The 20,262-nt window shown below is 41.4% G+C and overlaps 1 protein-coding gene across 3 annotated transcripts in view; it reads right to left on the bottom strand.

Annotated features, from left to right (window-relative positions):
- LOC136568537 (DDB1- and CUL4-associated factor 12-like) overlaps positions 1-20,262 on the bottom strand; it is a 61,319-nt gene that overhangs the window by 27,989 nt on the left and 13,068 nt on the right. For all 3 annotated transcript variants that reach the window (XM_066568557.1, XM_066568556.1, XM_066568558.1), the window contains exons 3-6: positions 6,131-6,337; positions 4,866-4,926; positions 2,969-3,162; positions 2,262-2,327 (exon numbers count right to left, since the gene is read on the bottom strand). In XM_066568557.1, the coding sequence (XP_066424654.1) occupies positions 2,262-2,327; positions 2,969-3,162; positions 4,866-4,926; positions 6,131-6,337 (528 nt within the window). The remainder of the gene's footprint in view (positions 1-2,261; positions 2,328-2,968; positions 3,163-4,865; positions 4,927-6,130; positions 6,338-20,262) is intronic.

Here is a 20,262-nt window from a genome sequence, read left to right as displayed (position 1 = left end):
TTCATGCCCTCTCTGTGGTCATGCAGGTAAAACCACAGGTTACCTACCTTGTGGTGTATTCCCTCTCTCTCTTGAGCAGGGGCATGCTTGCTCTTAATAGCAGAGACTCTGGCCTGTACTGGCAGGGCACAGGACATTTTCTCTGTAAATTGCTGGAAGTCCATGGACACCTGAGATGCAGGCCCACAGGGAGGAAGAGAGACTTTCCTCATATTGCCAGAGTTGGGCAACCAAATTATCCACTGTTTGTTCTTGTTCTGTCCATGACATCACTGCCAATGAGTTGGCGTATGACAATGGCATGCTCCCATATGAAGTTGTGCCACATGGGTTGTGTGCCCTAAACTTCATCTGGATCTACAGGGGACTGCTTGTTATTTGAATCTCTATAGAGTACCTCCAGCACAACTAATTCTCTCAGGTACTGGATACCTTGCTCCATGGTGTTCCACTTGTCTTGGTGCACTGATAGATCCTCTTTGAAAAGATATCTTTCCCTCACACTTGACAGGAGTCACCTCCAGAGGCTGAGGATTTCTGTCCTTTTTCCAATGCTGTTGTCAATGCCTGCATCCCTGGAAAGGGATCCCAGTTGCTTGGCTTCACTATCCTCTGATTTCCAACTGTGGGTTGTGCTATCCCAGCATCAGAGCAGGGGGTCACCAGGGGCTCACCCTTACTAGGGGCTGAAATATTTTCATATATCGTGCAGCTCACCTGGGGATAGGGATTGGGTGATTATCTCTGTCCCTGCTTCTTCCTCCTGTTCTGAGGGCCCTACTTCCTCTTCATCCTTCACTATGCAAACTGATTTGGTCTTGCATTTCTTTTTCTGTATAGGTATGACTGCTACTGGCATGTGTTGTTCCTCTGGTTCAGTTGCAGTTTGAGTGGCCACAGTGGCAGTTGCTCTGCTTTTCTCCTCCTCCTCCCCCTGAGGGTGCTGTCTAGTGACGAGTGGTATCTGGTAAACAGTAGCCAGGGCCCAGCACATTGCATTACTTTGTGCCTCTCTGGAATCACCACAGCATTTTCCTTTCAGATATTCTGCCACTTTATCAGGGTCCTGTTCAGGGGTGAACTTCCAAACCATTGGAGAACAGAAGTCCTCCGAAACCGTCCCATTTTCTCCCACATTCCATGCCACTCATGACTATCCACCCTCTGGGTAGATCTCTGAATGACCATACAAGAAGTCTCTTTCATAATTCTAAACATGTACTGAGTAGACATAGCAAGAAGAACATGTGCCTTCCTTAACATCCAAAGGAAATTCAAAATTCTCACAAGCTGTTGTAACAAACCTGAAGGAGGAAAAGGGTGTGAAAATCTGGGGCAAATCATCCTCCCCTGTTCTCCCTACAGACAGTACAATTATTAATGAATTCCCAGAGGTAGCACCCAAGGCAAATGCAGGAGAGCAGCACTCAAGACACATCCTAAATGACCCTCATTGCCCTTGATGTTATCATGTCATAAACTGATATCCCACAGTACAGCAATAAAGCAATCCTGATCCCTCTCCCTGCTCTGAAAAAGAGCACCATGAGGAGCACATGGGGGAACATATACGGGGTTAGGTACCATAATGTGAACAGATCAAGCAAAGTTGTGACCAGTGGCTCTGTACCTAATACAAATGCTTAGATCAAATTTGTTTCCAAACTGCTCTGGTCAGATGTGTTGTTATCTCAATGCTTCATGCCTCACATTGGGTGCCAAATTGACTGTCATAGTTTAGGAATGGTATTTCCCAATTTAGTGTTCCCATTGAATCACCCCAGACCACGCACTACTCATTCACTTCCCCCTTCGGTGGGATGGGGAGGAGAATTTGAGGCAAAAAAAGGTAAAGATTGCGGGTTGAGATAAGAACAATTTACTAGAAACAACAACAAAATAAAAAAAAAAATAAACAAGAACAATACTGATAGCAGTGTGTACAAGACAAGCGAATGATTCACACATGATTGCTCACTCTGTAGAACCTGGCACCACCCAACCATACACCCCAGCAAAACTGGAAAAATGCTACCCCCTTCCATTCCCTCTACACTTGGTGTGAGGTGGTAGTTAATAACCCCAGGGTCCAGGCTGTGCCCCTCCTGGCTGCTGCAAAAATTAACCCTGTCTTGGCCAGAACCAGGACAGTGTTTTACAAACACTGCTGCTCTTTCATCAAGCATTTATAGGAAATAAAGAATAGTGAATAACCTTCAATGCAAAGCAATGTTTTAAGTTTTACACCAACAGAAAAGCACCTTTGATAGTGTGTGCTCTGCTTTCCAAAGATGAAAATACCCATCCAAGGACACAGCTCCCAGTTCCTATTATGAAAAAAAGAAAAAAAAAGAAGAAAAAAAGTAAGAGTTAGTTTTTGTATTATAGATATCCTTACAAACTCACACTCCAGGTTGCTTCTCTAGTATATTTTATTTAGATGACTTTTTTTTCAAATACATATGGACAGTTTTAGTGATAGTAAAAGATTTTAAAATCACAGAAAATTCGGGGAGCTAGAAAGAAAGGTTTAGTAGGCCCTGGGAAAATGTTAAAGGTAGGGCCTGGGAAATGTTAGGCCTTGTATTTGCTAGATCATGTGAAACTGCATCTGTGTAGTCAGTATATGATAAATGATATAATTGTTAGATGTGATTAGATATAATTATTGTTTAAAGAATCATGAGAAACTATGTTAGAGGTTTGAGGGGGATCACGAGAAATCCATGCTTAGATGAAATCAATGTATACAATAGAACAATGTAAGTTTAATAATTAATATGTACATTATATAACGATAGAATATAAAACATGTTCGGCGCGAAACCATGTCAGAGTCAGATTTGGGTCTGTGTACCCCTGACACCCAGAGTTCTTAATAAAAGCACCTGCATATAATCATTCCGTGATTATGTGTTCCTGAACACTAACATTAGGACTACTCAACTGTCTTGCTTATCTTACTGACCTTGTTCTTATTGTTGAAAGCCAATGCTCGGACTTTACAGTTGTCAGGATTGGTGTTCTCCTTAGGAATATCCTTCAGAGCCCTGTGTGTTATGTGGGCATAGACAGGAACTTGAGAGAGATTATGCCTGGCATCAGTTTTGGACAACACATCCTCTGTAACTTCCCAGAGACCCATCGAACCATCCCGGGAACCTGAATAAGTAGTCCATAACAGCATTTCAAATATACATAATTATCCTTTTTAGAAAATGAACTGCAATAAACAGTGAGGTCTTAAAAAAAGAAAGGATACTTTAGATTCATTTAATCTAACTGAACACACTGTTGGTGCCTATGTATTAATTATTATTAACAAAATCATTATTTTACTGAGGTGTTGAGTTCATAACATTGTGAAGTTATTGTCAACTGGTTTGTCTACATTGTTTCCAATCAGCTAGATCACCTCATCTGTTTTCAAACTGATTGAGATGCATCAAAAAACCATGATCCTGTACAACAATCACCATTAGAGATTCACATGTAGAATAAGCTCAGAGGCAATTGAATAGCCTATGTGTTCAGCCTGAGCCTGGCTTACTGAGGCTGAGATTGACAGTCTGTTAAACCAATACAAAAAGCTACAAGAAAACTCAGTGGGGTTTATACCAATTCTAGACAGTTTGATTTCTGACAGTATGTTTATGGATATGTACACATACATTAGTGAACCGAACAGAAACATATATTTAAAACCACAATTTGCATCAATTTAAATAAAATCTACTGTTAATTCAACTCATTCAACCTCTTGTTTAAAGAATGTAACACAGGAACTGAGGCCAAACAAGCAAGAATTAATTTTATTTTTCGACTGAATTTGAAGATAATGATACAAAATATGAATCAGTAAGACCAACAATACTGGATGAAGAAAGTTAAATGTCTTTGGTTCAAAGATCAATATGGATTTAATCCAAGGTCCTATACCCATCCCTTCTGGTGTTTAGGCAACTCACTTCCATTTAAGTCAGCTCTGATAGATTTGACATGTACCTCCATTTCTTCCCTACACAATGTCACTTAATGAGTTTTTTAATGCAGATATTTGGGTTAGAGAATTGCAAGGATCAACTCAAGGGTTAGCTTTTGTTTTTTTTATATTACTGAATCATCAGTTGAAGCATTTGATTTTTATATGAGACTGTTAGGATTTTCTGTCACCTGCAGTTTGACACCTCCTTGAATGGAATACAAAACCCTCTCAGCACAGAAAGAGAGTAAACTAATACATTAATTCAATGGCATATTGCTGCCTTTACTCAAGGTAAGTAATACTTTATGAAGTTGCACTGATTATCCAACTACACTGACTAAAAAGTTAGTAATTGACCTTTTCTATTAGAACCTTCTGTATTAGTTCCCACAGTATGTGTGCCTATATATATAAATACACACACACACACACACACACACACACACACACACACACACACACACCACACACACAACTTTGCTGATAGCTTGATAAAACAAACTGAGTTTTCATTAATCAGTCTTCCATACAATTTCAGGAAACTAGTACTGTTGAGCTGTATCTTGAAATTATTCTGGTGTAGAATCCTTCCCTTGAACTTACTGTGTTAAGACACCCTCTCATGTCAACACCTACTGTAAAGACAACAGTATTCCCTCCAATACTAGGAAAAAAAAAAGTACAATCTAGACCAGGGCTCAACAAATTAAAAAAAAAAATTTAAAAAGCTAAGTGCTGTACTAAGACCAAGAATGGTTTAAATAGGCAAAGTAGCTCCAAATGGTTTCAAATCCCTTCTAAAGGTGCTTCCCTAAGACCTATCAAGTGCTGTACATCAGTATAAAATTCTGGGGAAAAAAAAATTAAAAATTAACATTACCAGAAACAGCCATAGTATCACTTATCCATGCAATTGAAAATATCCAGTCCTTATGTCCATCCTAAAAGAAAAAAAAAAAAAAACAAAAACAAAAAAGACAGATTTTCTGTGCCATTATATTCTGCAGTGGTCTCAAGGCAGACGAAAAAAATATTAAAGTGAAGAATACTTAAGTGCAAACTCAGAAAGAGAAGACCTATGCTAAAAACATATAAATAGTATTCCACTATCCAGCTGTAGCAGTTTAAGTACTTAACAGTAATTTTAACTTTTATTGATTTTGACATGTATAATTAATAGAGAGCAATTAGGCAATAGAAAAACAGATCTCTGACCAAGGAAAAATTAATCTCAATTCTAAGGACTTGGATTTTTTCCATTTTGAAAGCAGTGTTCTTTACTTCTATAAAGTAGCTGCTTATTTTTATTTCCTCAAATGCACATCCCTAAAAAGAAACAAAAAAATTATGTTTGAAATATATGACCTACTGGTTAAATTTTCAAGAATCTTTACCTCAGAAGGTGAGAAGCCTGTGTATAAAAAAAAGACCATAGGGGTCTAGTTCTGTTTGAAAAACTGCAGTCACAGTGGCACACGAATAACAAGTAATGCAAATCTTCAGATTCAAGCCTTTCTGCAGCTGGTTATCTGCTACTGCAGAAACTCTGACCTGAGCTCTGCTGTTGTAGTTAATGTCTATGTGAAGTCCTGAATCAAAAAGGAAAAATAAGAGTGAAGTGCTTACAGGACACCACTATACCCATTTCAGCTGTTTTCTTTTTAAGATTGGCTGTTTTAAAAAGGCCTCATGATGTTTCAAAAATAAAACCAGTATCAAAGTCTATCAAAGTGCCACAAGCCACTGGGTTAGAACTACTCCTCAAAGCCAAGTTCCACCTGTGAAATAATACATATATAAGCTGCACTGGAGAAGAGAAAGCCTTGAATCACCTTTACAACTTCTCAAATGAGTTTTTTCACTAAAGCTAAGTTTCAGAGATCATCATCACCCCAATTAGACTTTGACGGTGAAGATTTTGTTACATTTTCAGTGCTTAAAAGTAATCTGAAGTAGACCTGAATGAGGATAAGAAAGAAATCTGACTTAGAACCCTGAGAATCCTCTCGTATATTTATGTACTCATTCATATTTAATTCACTCTCCACTACAAAACTCCCAAATTTTACACTTGCTTTGACCTTATGCACTTCAAAGTAGCAATTCTTGGGACAGAATAAAATTTCCCCAAATACTCCCACTTACATCTCCCACACACACAGGATCAAGTGTAGGCAGACGATAAATTGCAAGACTGTTAGGGTTGTCTCCACCTGTGGCCAGAAAGGTCCTTGAGGGGTTGAGCTCAATGGCATGAATACCACATCCCTGCTGGTTCACCATGGCAGGTTCACGATCTTTCAGAATAGGAATCTTGGTAATTTGACCAGTCTGGACATCTATTACAAATAACTGGGGGAAAAAAGCAGATACAAGTCATTATCACACAGATAAGAAAACCAAGGTGGTCAAATATTCTTCCTATTTTGAACTAACATTCTTTTAAATGTAGAATCCACAAATGTTGCAAATATGGTTGAAAAATGTATACATTCCTTCTTAAAACAACTAAATTAAATAACTGTGGGTTTTACTTTAATCATCCATCCTTGTTTTGGCTAGGATAACGTTAACTACCTTCTTAGTAGCTGGTACAGTCCCGTATTTTGGATTTAGTATGAGAATAATGTTGATAACACACTGATGTTTAGTTGCTGCTTGATAGTGCTTACTTTAAATCAAGGACTTCTCAGTTTTCCATTCTGTATAAGCGAGCAGGTGCACAAGAGGCTGTGAGGGAACATAGCCAGGACAGTTAACCCAAACTGGCCAAAGGGATATTCCATACCATAGAACATTATGCTCAGTATATAAAGCAGGGGGTTGGGATTGGCTGGGAGCTGCCAATCACTGTTGGGGGATGGGCTGGTGTGAGAGTCTGTCCAAAATATCCCTCATCTGCCTCACGATCGTCATTGGGGGGACCACTGAAGAAAAGACCCCCCTGTCTAGCCCTGTAGGAGAAAGTCACATGTCAAGCAGGGCCCTGAGACCTGAGAGCATTGCTAAGTTATTGTTTTCACATGTGTATTTATTGTATGCTACACTGAGCTCAACAAGAAGAAAGAAGGACATTCTGACCTTTTTGCAACAATAGCTGTGTGATTTTTCCCCACCTCTCGGCCTGGCTGGACTTCTCCTGAGTTTCGGGGTGGTCCCCCAAAGAAGACCCCTCTTGCTCGTTTGCAACCACCGTGACAGCCAAACTGAGATGTAAGAAGCCTCTTCACCAGAGAAAAACCGAGACATGAAATCCCTATGTGAGAAGGCCCCCTCCAATGCTTTCCAAGGACTGGGACTGAAACCCCCAACCCGGGGGAGGTGTGTGGGGGGAGGCAAGCTGACCAAAGCAAGATGGATGTTGCAGGTGCAAGCAGTGGACCAAGAAGACAATGGCTCTCGCTCACTGCTGAGAACATGGACTGTGTGTACCCTTTCCAAATACCATTCTTTCCCCCAAAGATACAATAGATTACCTTTGATTCAGTTTCAAGATCTATTCCCCTTCCCCCATCAAAAAAGAGTATAATTAGAGTCCAGATGAACTGCACCCCTGAGATCTCGTCAGACGTGACCTGGTGAACTCCATCAGCTGGACATTGAAGGACTTTGCCGTTCTACGTTTGGTAGCTATTTACCCTTTTCTTTTTCCTTCCTCTTTTCCCTTATTTTTCCCTTTTTCCCCAATTCCTCCCCAACGCATTTTGGCTGTGGTTATTTCAATAAAGGTCCATTTGTTTTGATTATCACTGCAAACCCCCCTTGTACCACATCGGTTCCTTTTGCACTCTGAGATCACGAACCATCACGAAACCCATCCGTGAGGATGGCTCGTGACAGCTGGGCATGGGTCAGTGGGTGGTAAGCAAATGTATTGTATGTCATTTCTGTTTCTTGGATTTTATTTCTTTTTTTCCTATTATAACAATAATATTCTACTTTATTTCAATTACTAAACTGTTCTTATTTTAACCCACAGGTTTTACATTTTTTCCAATTTTCCTCCCCATCCATCCAGGGAAGGGGAGGGTGTGAAAAACGGATGTATTTTATGATTGGCTTTTCGCAAATATTAAAATGAATATTATATGTGTTGTGTTAGAAAGTAATGCTGTATTAGTTTTCTTAAGTACTGTATTAAATATAGTTTTAAAAAAAATTGTTAAAATAGAAACGATGCTATGTAGGATACTTTTTTTAAAAAGAAAGGACTCGCAGTGAGATAGCAGCCACAGGACATCTAAATCTTTCAGAGAAGAATTTATGGCCCTCTTATCAGAAGAAACCAACTTCTTCCCGCCTCGAAGGCGCTGTTAGGATTTGGAGGAAGAAGTTGACGATGACCAGACAGAATCCTGTATTTGAATGGAATTTATGCATCATGTATGAAGTGTATGAATATGCAACAGGCTATTGTTCTTAAGGGTTAATCCTTTGTTAACGGGTGTCCTTTTTCGGGCTTGTGCTGCCCAGAAAAAGGTAGCCAGGCGTCCGTAACTCTTTATCTTTATTGTCTCATATTCTCCTAATTCAATTTGTCCAAATTATTATTACTCTAATTGTATTACTATTTTTATAACCATTTTATTACTATTAAACTTTTAAAATTTTGGAAACAAGTGATTGGCGTTTTTAACAATTTGTTAGCAGAGGATGGTTAACACCTCGCTGCTGGTGCTTTAGGAGAGTCAGAGTGGGGAAGGCGCGCCCTGCCCTCTTTGGCAGCCTCGCTCTGTCTCCCCTGAAGTGACCGACAGACGCAGGTTACGATCTGTGGACAAAAGGAGGCAATAAAACAAAGAGAAGGGAAAAAGGCTCCCTACAACCGCGGTAATTGGCCCCCTAAGACTAGTATTGCGCACGAAGAACCCGGGAAGGAAAAAGGATTGGTAAGTATTTCTCGGGGGGGCAGGTACGGGAGGATGAATGTATGTGAATGAGAGGTGGGCTGGTTGTCCCAGACCTGCCAAGTGAGTGCGGAGTCTCCCATGCTGCGTTTCTGTCTTTTCGCGAGAAAAGCAGCCAGTAAAGAGACAAAGCGAGTGATAAGAGAGTGAAAGAATCCCCCGGGGTAACTGGGACTGGGTCTCAGGGAGGGGTTGGACCCCTCGGAGGTAGGGAGCAAGGTTTCCTAGCCCAATCCACTAGGAAACAGGACAGGAGGGGCCCCTAAAAACCTGCTGGGTTGAGGGATTTATATTCCAAGAGCATCCAAGAGCAGGGTTGAGCAGAATTCTGTCGGAGTGAGGATATGCCCGAGAACACTCAGGGTGGGACAACACAGCTAGATTGAGGGATGAAAATTTTGCCCAACAGCATCCAGGGTTGAACAACACAGCCAGATTGAGGGATAAAAAATGCCCAAGAACATCCAGGGTTGGACAACACAGCAAAACAAATTAAATGCCCAAGAGCATCTGTAGTTGTATCACACCGCTGGGTTGAGGGACAGAAAATGCCCAAGAGCATCTGGGGTTGAACAACACAGCTGGATTGAGGGAAAATTGCCCAAGAGCATCTGGGGTTGGACAACACAGCTGGGTTGAGGGATATCCAATAGCACCGGGACTGGCCAGTAACACCTAAACTTGTAATAGGTGATGTGAAAGTAAAAGGTACCTTATTGTTGTTTTGTGGTGTGTGAGAGTGAGAGACACACAAAGTCAGCCTCAACTTCCCGAGCGGGTAGGAAGGGGAAGGCAGTGGAAAGAGGAGTGAGTGACCCGCACACCAGGCTATTGTTCCCGGGTAGGTGGGAACTTTTAGGCCGAAGAGAGTGAGTGACCTGCAAACCAAGCTAGTTTTCCCCGGGCGTGTGAGGGGGCCGTAGCTGAAGAGTGTGAGTGACGCACAGACTCACAGGTGAACGGGCACTGGAGGCAGCCAGAGTCAGGGCCCTTTCAGGAGGCCCGGAGATACTGAGACCTAGAGGCCAACCCCAAGGCGAGGGGGGCCACAGGGACCCGTGATTTTCTGGCGACAGCGATCCACTTTGTGTCTTGAGGGTGTGAAGGAATGTGTAAAAGTGAATGAGAAATAAAAGTGAGTGAATGTAGACGAATGAAAGTATAGGTAATGTGGATTGTGCATTTTAAGGCTTACCATATCTCCTTGGAGGGAAGTGTATTGTATTCAAAAGCAGTGTGAGAAAAAGGTGGGGGGTTTTTTTGAGTGTAAGTAGTTGAAAGAAAAGTGGTATTTACGTTGTTAGTAAAAAGTGGAAAACAGAAGCAGGGGATGAATAGATAGAATATTGAGAAATGGGGCAGAAATCCAGTAAGGTGGATACGGGAAAGAAAAGCGGGAAAAAATTACCAACAGAAATACCCCAAGATAGCCCTTTGGGAGTTATGTTAGCAAACAGAAATACAACTCCTTGCAAAATACAGGGAATGTAGATGTTGATGAGAAAAAACATGCAAACTTGTGAATTACATACTCTAAAAAGAGCATTAGAATATTTAACACAAAAGAAAGGAGTTATATATTGATTCAAGGTATGCCTTTAGAGTAGCACATACCTTAAGAACAATTTTAAAAGGGAGATTACTTAATTCAAGAGGAAAAGGATTAGTACATGAGAAACTTATCTTAGAGGTTTTAGAGGCATTAAAATTACCTAAGAGAGATAGCTATAGTACATATTAAGGGACACCAAAAGGTAAAGACCCCAGAAATAAGGGGAAATAATTTGGCAGTTCAAGAAGCTAAAGACGCAGCAGAAAATGGAGCTGAAAGAGTGAATATTAACTCCAAATGAGGAAAAATTGGAAATTCCAAAGTTTAGGGAAGCAAAAAAGGGGAATTAAAACAAGACAGGTGGTGAACAAGATAAATCGGGGAAATAGAAACCTCTTGATGAAAGACAATTAGATAATAAAATGCTTACTAGGGAATAGCAGAGGACATGTATCAAAAAGCCCAGTGGGATACTCGGGCTTTGTGTGATCGTTTTTTTTTTAAGGAACTATAGGTGCATTGAGATTTTTGGAGTAGAAAAGCAAGTAACTGAAAGATGTATAATTTGCCAAAAGATAAATAAAAAAGTGATGAGAAAAACAACATGAGAAGGTCGTAAGTTAGCTCGTCAACTATTTCAAAGTAACCAAGCAGAAGTTTGGATTTGTTAAGCTCTGGATTTATTTGTAAAAACCGTTTAATCCAGAAGAAAAAGAGTATACCACATGCTGGGGAGGGGGGAGGTTGTAAGAAAATAACATTTTTGAAAAGCAATAAAAGAAAAACAGGGAAAGTATAAAGCTAGGAACAAAGTATTACCTCATCCATTCCCGTCTGTTTCCCCACTCGTTCGCAGCTGCACCACCCCCCAGCCCCGGTGCCGGCTCCTGCACAGTCCGTCTGTCCCAGTCCGTCTGTCCCAGTCCGGCCGCCTGGCCCGCGGCCGCTCCGCTGGCCGTGCCGGGGGGTGGGGGTCTGTCCTGTCGTGTGGACCGTGGTTACCGCGCTGACCGCACCGAGGGGGGGTCCCGTCTGTCCCATCCCCGGCTGCCCTGACTCTGGTCGGCTACCGCCGCTGCAGCCGGGGTCAGTCGCCGGCTTTGTCTCTGCCAGATCAGCCATGTGGGGGCTATCCACGCTCCAGCTCGGTCTGCACCGGAACAGCCCCTCGGGCGATCCCGGCTGCAGACCCCGCCTTTGGAGGACCCAGACCCTGAGCTGTGCCGAGTTCCCCCGTCCTGCCCTGAGCTCCGTTCCCTTGGTAACCACAGCTCCGGCTGCTCAGGGGAACTCTCTAAAGGAATCACCTTATCGAAACACTAAAAGTTCAGTTAAAAGAAAGCCCTCTCCTGATTCTTCCTAGAAATATGGGAGAAAGGCTATAGAAGATAAAAATTCAAAAAGAATGGGATAAAGGGATTAGTCTATTTCCATTAAGAGAGGTTCTCACAGGAGGGGACGGACCAGGGTTTGTAAATGCTCCTTTGACTTCGTCTGAGGTCTGAAATTTTAAGAAATAAATAAAAGAGATATTTAGAGGATTCCATAGGCATAGCTGAACAATTGGACCAATTTTTAGGTCCAAACATTTATACTTGAGAAGAGATGCAGTCTGTAATGAAAATAATTTTTTTTTTCTCAAGAAGAAAGGTAATTAATCAGAGCAACTGAAATAAAAGCTTAGGAAAAAGATAATCCACGGGGACCCCCAGAGAAGACAAAATGCCAACTGTACCTCCTAAATAAAGTTAAAATATTGAGGAGGGGAGAAAACACATGAATAATTATCGTAATTACATAACCAAGGGAATAAATGAGACAGCATATCAAAGGCGAAATGCAAAAACAAAAGGTTTTTGAGGGACAGCTTTTAGAGGAGAAAGAAGAAACTCCAACTAAATAGATAAACAAACTTAAGAGAAATAAGAAAATGGTCCAAAGTAAGCGGAAGATCTGAAAATCTTTAAAGAGATGGGAACATAGGAGGAATAGAGAGGTCATAAGCTCTAATTTTTTTGGGGGGGAAAAATACCATCTGGAGCCTGTGATAACTTTAAAAGTGGGTCCCCAAGAAGAAGAATTAGAATTTGTAATAGACACAGGGGCAGAGAGAACCTGCCTGTTATATGTTCCAAAAAGTTATAGTGTGAGCAAACATATAGTGAAAGTAACAGAGGCAAAAAGAGAAAGTTTTACATTTCTGGTCATTAAAGATGTGGTAATTGAGAGAAGAAACTAGAATTTGGATGGGAGATGTCTTATTGGTCCCAGGGGCAGGTAGCAATTTATTGGAAAGAGTCTTACAAGTGAAATTAAGAATAGAAGTTATATCAGAAAATGGGAAAATGACAGCTAGGGTTTTAAAATTAGGCCAAGAAGACGAAGAAAAAAAAATCAACAAAGAAGTTTGGGCTGGAGAAGGAAATAGAAGAGGATTAAATATCAACCCCATAAGGGTTACAATTGAGAGAGGAGATTGTCCCATACGTGTATGTCAGTATCCTGTATCTTTAGAAGGACAGGAAGGTTTGAAGCCAGTAATAGAAGGACTAATAAAGGATGGGGCATTAGAACCTTGTATGTCTCCTCATAATATCCCTATTCCCTCAGTAAAGTCTGATGGGAGTTATAGACTAGTACAAGATTTAAGGGAGGTTAATAAAAGAACTCAGACTCACTACCCAGTGGTAAAATATATTAGACACTTAATAAATAAAAGTAGCTGGAAACCCAACCATGAGAAAATTGCAAGAATTTTATTCCTTCTCCCTCCCTCTTCAAAGAGGGAGATCAGAAAATTACCTAGATTATTGAAATATTATAGATTATAGATTGAGGGGTACACACGGGTAGCAAAATTTGTGTATGAAAAAAATTTGACAGAAGGAGATGATATAAAACAGACCAAAGAAGATATTGTTAAATTAAAAGAGTTAAGTTAAAACTAGCCTAAGTACTAGCTTTAAGCTTACCCTTGTTTGAAAAATCCTTTATCATTTATACATAAATACAGAAAATGGAGTAGCTCATAAAATTTTAATTCAGGAGTGAAGAAGAGTAAAAAATATCTAGTAGCTTATATATCAAAAGATGTTAGACCCAGTAAGCCACAGATAGCCAGTATGTATTTAAGTTATAACAGCTACAGCAATCCTAGCCAAAGAAAGTTCTAAGCTTACTTTTAGAAGTAAATTAGTTAAGTTCACCTCGTACCATCTGAGGTGTGTTGAATCAAAAAAATAAAAACAACAAAAAAAAAAAACAGGTAAGAAGGAAAGAAAGAGAGAAGTTGAAGTAGGGAGGTGGTTAGCAAACTCTGAGATGTTAGAATGTGGAGTGATGACATCTTGGTGCTAGAAGAGAGCAGGAGTGTGAATGCAGGTTTTTTGCATGAAAGGCAGGGAAATGTCTTAACACATGGTTGTTAGGAGGTTATTCAATGCCGAACTGGGGTCCAGAAAGGGTTCAGCAGGACGGACCCTCCTTGAAGAGAAAAGAAGATAAGTTGACTAGAGAAAGAAAAAGAATGTCAGGAGCACCTGAGGACGCCAAGTTTGGGGTAGTCAAGGTTGAGAGGTGTCTGACCGCTCCCTACGAGCGGCGGGGTCTTGGGGACTGCGGCAGGGACCGATCCATGGAGGTGACCCGGCGGCAGTGCTGGCAGCAGAGGACACAGGTTTGCCGGGCAGGAGCGGGCTGGCTCCGTGGCGGAACTGCCGGGGGGGGGGCTCCCAGACTGTCGGGGTCCCGAGTCGAGGATAGCAGCGTTGGCCCCGGTAAGTGGGCCGAGAGAGAGAAGGAAAGAGAAAGAGAGAGAAGAAGAGAGAGAGAGAGGGCAAAAGAGACCCAAGGTATGCCCCCAGGGTCCCCATGCCCGTGGCTGTTCTCCCCTGCTCCAGCCCTGCAGCGAAGTGGCAGCACCGGGGGAAGGGCGAAGAACAGCATTGACAGCAAGGCTGTGAAGAGAGGGGGAGGGGGCTAGCACTAAAAGATAAAATCAAAGCAGAGATTGATGACTCTCCAAACCTCACAAAGTAGGTTGTTTTTCTTAAATAAGAAGGTTTTTTTTTTAGTTTTTTTTCTTTTGTGTGTTTTGTTTGCTGTTAAAAAGAAGTCGTTGGGTTTTTTTTTCTGAAGAATGGGTTTGTAAGGCTAAAACAATTAAATGCTGCCGAAAAAGTAAAAAGCAATAGATGTGATACATCTCGTGTTGAAATTGGTCAGGCTTTTCTTATTTAACTAACTGTAACTCACAGAAAGAAGAATTTGCCTCTGCAGCTATTAGCACAGCTGGATAGAAGAAGAAGAGGTTGCTGTGGAGAAAGCTTTTAGCTAAACCCAGAAAGTTTGGAAGAAAAGCGAATGGTAGAAGTTAATGCAGTATTGTCTTTCTTTTATTACTATGCTATTAAGGAGTCCTTTCCAGGTACTACTGAAGCAACAATCAGAATCACGGAAAGAGGGTGAATTAATGCCAACAGAATCAAAAGACTTGTGAAGAAACCTGAAGAATAGACTATCACATTTAAACCAGGTGATACCGATCTGACTTTCCAATGGGGACTGAGTGGTAATAGTTTGGAAAAACCCAAATGATCCAAGAAATGTACAAAGAATAACACTGAATTGAGAAGTAAGACAACGCTTGTATCACTGGTTTCAAGCACTGCCTGAATAAAACATCTCCTTTGGGGAGGAATACTTCAGATAGAAAGATCAAGACTGTTTTTGTATTCTGACCTTAGCCTGTGAATTGTACAGGGGAGAAGGGGAATTACCATTTCCATTAGTAAACTTTATTTGATTCATTCCAATACTGGACATGCTAGCTGGGTTATAAGTAAATGCTTGAATTGTGGGAATAATTAGTATTGTGGTTCACAAAATTTATGCTCTTATTGCAAAAAGTGTAAAGTAATAACTTTGTTTTGTGGATGGGAATTATAAGTGCCTGTTGAATGAGAGATACCTGAGGAACGGTAGGAGACCACAGTGAAACGGTGTCTAAAACAATTTGCCTAGAAAATAGTTAAGAGAAAGTGACAAGGAAATAGAGGGCAAGACCAGATTGGCCTCTGTATTTCGCCACCGAGAAGATCAAATATACTTGCTGTGGGTTGCAACCTCACAGGCATGGGAGGTGGGAGTATAAGCCATACTGGACCTCTGTTATTCCTGTTTCTGTCACTCATTTGTCGTCTTTTCCCTTTCGGGATACCAGCAAGATTGTGTCACAAATGCTACCAAAAGCACTACATAGAAAGAAACCAAAGTTCCTCTTTTATTACACACACCTATGTCAACAGCCACTGTTATAACCCATCCAAATTAAGAACCTGTAGGCAAAAAGGAGAAAATTATTGGATTACAAGAAACTTAGGAAAAAGTGGTAATAGATTTGAAATTGAATGTCCAAAAGGAGATAGATGGATTTGTTTTACATTTAATCTTGAAGAGACAGTTCAAGATTTGGTAAAAAAACAAATAGTAAATGAAAAGGTAAAACCAGCACAGCAATTTAACTCTGTATTGACCCCAAATTATCTATTGAGTCATATTACAAGACTCCAAGCAGTTATAGAAATGATAGCAAATAAAGCCGCCCAGGCATTAGAGTTAATATCAAGTTAGCTAAGCCAAACAAAACCTGTAGTGTATCAGAATAGGTTGGCTTTAGACTATTTATTGGCAAAAGAAGGGGGTGTTTGTGGAAAGTTTAATTGTGGTAGGCATAGGGACAGGCGTTCGGAAGATTTCGGGTTGTGACGGAAAATTACAGGAATCCTTCTACCCCCCTCCCCATAGATAAGGATCACCCTTGGAATGTAGCCAAACGTGTAGCCCCCCTAACCTATGCATGCCGGTAACTTTCCACTCCATACTAACCCTAGAAAGTATAGCCAAACCCCTGTCTGACGTAGAGAAACCCCTTAGTCCATAAATACCCTTGAGACCCCTCAATAAACGCCTTTAACCGTCCACCACATTGGTGTCAGCGTCCGTTATTGGCCCCGAGGGATCCCAAGGAGGGGATCGCCGTGCTGGACTCCGAAACCAGGTTATCGCGGCCTTCACAAGAAGGCAACATTTAATATATCAGATTGTTGAAGATTGATGACCACAGAAAAGTCATTCTAGCAAAAGCGAAAGAAATCAAAGAAGAAAAATATATATATATGCATATAATAACCCAGGTACTGGTCCAAAATAATTAGAAAACAATGTTAAAACCTAGCTGGTAGGGTAATGTATTAGAAGAAATTAAGATCATCATGTGTTACAACTGATTTTATATCTCTTCCTTGTGTAATCCCCTGTTTTATTTTGCCAGCATAGTCCAGAAGATGCAAGTCGATAAGAAATATTGCTCAAGCCAAAGGATTTACAAAGAATAAGAGTGGGGATTGTGAAAAATGCATGTATTTTATGATTAGCTTTTTGCAAATATTAAAATGAATATTATATGCGTTGTGTTAGAAAGCAATGCTGTATTAGTTTTCTTAAGTACTGTGTTAAATATAGTTTTAGGTTATAAAAATTATTAAAATAGAAATGATGCTATGTAGGATACTTTTTTTAAAAAGAAAGGACTTGCAGCGAGATAGCAGCCACAGGACACCTAAATCTTCCAGAGAAGAAGAATTTATGGCCCTCTTATCAGAAGAAACCAACTTCTTCCCGCCTCGAAGGCGCTGTTAGGATTTGGAGGAAGAAGTTGACGATGACCAGACAGAATCCTGTATTTGAATGGAATTTATGCATCATGTATGAAGTGTATGAATATGCAACAGGCTATTGTTCTTAAGGGTTAATCCTGTTATTGTTAACAGGTGTCCTTTGTCGGGCTCGTGCTGCCCAGAAAAAGGTAGCCGGACAGTCCGTAACTCTTCATCTTTATTGTCTCATATTGTCCTAATTCAATTTGTCCAAATTATTATTACTCTAATTGTATTACTATTTTTATAACCATTTTATTACTATTAAACTTTTAAAATTTTGAAAACAAGTGATTGGCATTTTTAACATCAGCCATGTTCAATAATAAAGAGTCGCCATCTGAGACTGCTTGTGGTCTCTGCTTTGTGTCGTGACCGCCTCAACAACGACATTAATCCTTTTCAGCAGTGTGTTAAATATAGTTTTAGGCTATAACAAAATGTTAAAATAGAAACTATGCTATGCAATATACTTTTTTTAACTAGTTCAAGATAGGGATGAGATAATCCAGAAATTCTTCACACAGAGATAACAGCAAAAAGACACTAAAATCCCAAAGAGAATTATTGTCTCCTTATCGTAAAGAACTAGTCTCCTTCTACCTCCTTCCAGACACTGAGGGGCCAACAAGATGAAGGGGGGGAAAGTTGACAATAACCAGAGAAATCCCTAGTTTGAAAGGAATGTATGTATCTTGTATGAGATATATGAATATGCAACAGGCTATTGCTTTTAAGAGTTAATGCTTTGTTAGCAAGCTATGCTTTCAAGAGGAAAGCATCCGAATGTTTGTAATTCTTTGCTTTTAATGTCCTTTATTGTCCTAACTCTGTCCAAATTCTTATTGCTCTAATTTGTATTACTATTTTTATAACAATTTTATTACTATTAAACTTTTAAAATTTTAAAACAAGTCATTGGCGTTTTTCACAGTCTTGTTTAAAGTGGTGGTCCTATGGAAAGTCTGGTCCTCCTGTGGAAGTTCGGGTCCTCCTCTGGATCTGTCCAGTGGTAGTGGTGGTGTCCCAAGCCCCTAGACCTTGAGATTACATGTGGTCAGGTTCAGGTGGTACCTCCCCCAGGGCAGGGAGTTTCACAATGGATTGATGTAGTCCTATGAGTCATCGGATATTTTTGGAGTCCCTGATGGTCATTCCAGCTGCCTATTCTGCTGTTTCTCAGGCAACCCCCTCTGTTGCCTTCTTGTGAAGGCCGCGGTGACTTGGTTTCAGAGTCTAGCACGGCGATCACTTCCTTGGGATCCTTCGGGGCCAATAACGGAAGCTAACACCAATGTGGTGGACGGTTAAAGGCACTTATTGAGGGGTCTCAAGGGTATTTATGGACTAAGGGGTTTCTCTACGTCAGACAGGGGTTTGGCTATACTTTCTAGGGTTAGTATGGAGTGGAAAGTTACCGGCATGCATAGGTTAGGGGGGCTACACGTTTGGCTACATTCCAAGGGTGATCTTTATCTATGGGGAGGGGGGCAAAAGGATTCCTGTAATTTTCCGTCACAGCCCGAAATCTTCCGAACGCCTGTCCCTTTCCTATCACACTTCCCCCCCCTCTTTCACAAATGAACGAGGTAGTCTTATACATAGGTACTGAAATGAGGTAGGAGGTTGAGATCTGATTAGGGAAAAGGGTCTTGGGAAACCTGAGTAAGTTTTGCCAGGCAAGTCTCTCGTGACTGGCAGTGTTCTCTGTTGAATTCACAGTAAGTGTTGCTGCCCCACGAACAGGATGCTAGCCCGTTCTAGGCGGGCCTGAACAAATGAGACCAGCTTGTTCAGCAGACATGGCCCGAAGGTAATAGCTAAAAGCAGCATTGCCAATGGACCTATTAGGGTAGAAATTAGGGTGGTTAGCCATGGTGATCGATTGAACCAGGATTCGAACTAGCTCTGTTGGGCTTCTCTGTCTTTCTGTCTCTGAGCCAGTCTGTTTTGGAGTTCTGCCATGGAGTCTCTAACGACTCCTGTGTGGTCAGCGTAGAAACAACATTCTTCTTTCAAGGCAGCACACAGGCCTCCTTGCTGCATGAGCAGGAGATCTAGTCCTCGCCTGTTCTGCAGGACCACTTCTGAGAGAGAGGAGACTGACTTTTCTAGAAAGGAAATGGATTTCTCAATCCTCTGCAGGTCCTCATCGATGGTCATCTGCAGCTGGGACAGTCCTTGGTGTTGAGTTGCTAGGGCTGAGACACCTGTTGCCGTTCCAGCCGCTCCTAGGCCGAGCAGCATTGCGATAGTTATACCTGTTAATATCTCTCTCTTGTGGAGCCAGCTGTTTTCTTCGAAAAGGTGGTACACCTCTTCGTCTGAGTGGTACAGGATCCTAGGGACGATCAGAATTGAACACAAAAGTCGTTAGAGTTATCGAATTTGGCAAGAAACACGCAGGGACTCACTCCAGATCTCTGACATCCACATCCCAGATGCGGATGGGACTACCCACTTATTATTCTTCCTGTCGGGCTCAACTACTTCGGCGCAGACGTCGCCTTTCCGCTTAGCTAGGGTTGCATTGCCAAAGCATCTGCCCTGATCTGTGACTTGACTCAGGGTAATTCCTTTGCGGGGTGTGTCCCATCTGCACTGGCGAGGGGCATCGGCTGTGGAATAGCTGAAGGGGGTATCTAAAGCGATTCCTTCGTAAAAAGGGGGTTTAACATCGTAGCAAAGCCAGCAGGAGTCGGTTAGGTTAGGGTTAGATTCATTCAGGGATAGAAAGGTAGCTTCTAACATGCGAAGGATTGGGTCCGAGCCTGACCTGGCTGAGCGGCCTATCTGGAAGGCTTCTTCATCGCCAGTCGGGCTGTCGGTGACTCTTGTGGGCAAGGCTTTGGGGTAGGTCATGTTTCTCCCTTTCTGTGTGCTTTTGATCGCTTTGTTGGGCCCAACTGCTCTGGGTGCTGACGGTTGGAGTCTGGTAATTCGCACATTCACCTACTTTCTTGACTCTTGAAGGACTACTGTCCATGCTTTGCCCACGGCTTAGCTAGGGTGATTCGGCTGAAAAACTGTCATGTTATAGTGAGTGCATTTCCGGAATTTGGGGACTTTATGGTGGTTTCGATAGAAACTTCCCTGAAGGAA

This window comes from Molothrus aeneus, chromosome W (genome assembly GCF_037042795.1).
Source record: "Molothrus aeneus isolate 106 chromosome W, BPBGC_Maene_1.0, whole genome shotgun sequence".
Lineage (NCBI taxonomy): Eukaryota > Metazoa > Chordata > Aves > Passeriformes > Icteridae > Molothrus > Molothrus aeneus.
Note: the sequence above shows the minus strand (reverse complement) of the source record. Positions and strands in the feature narration are given on the sequence as shown.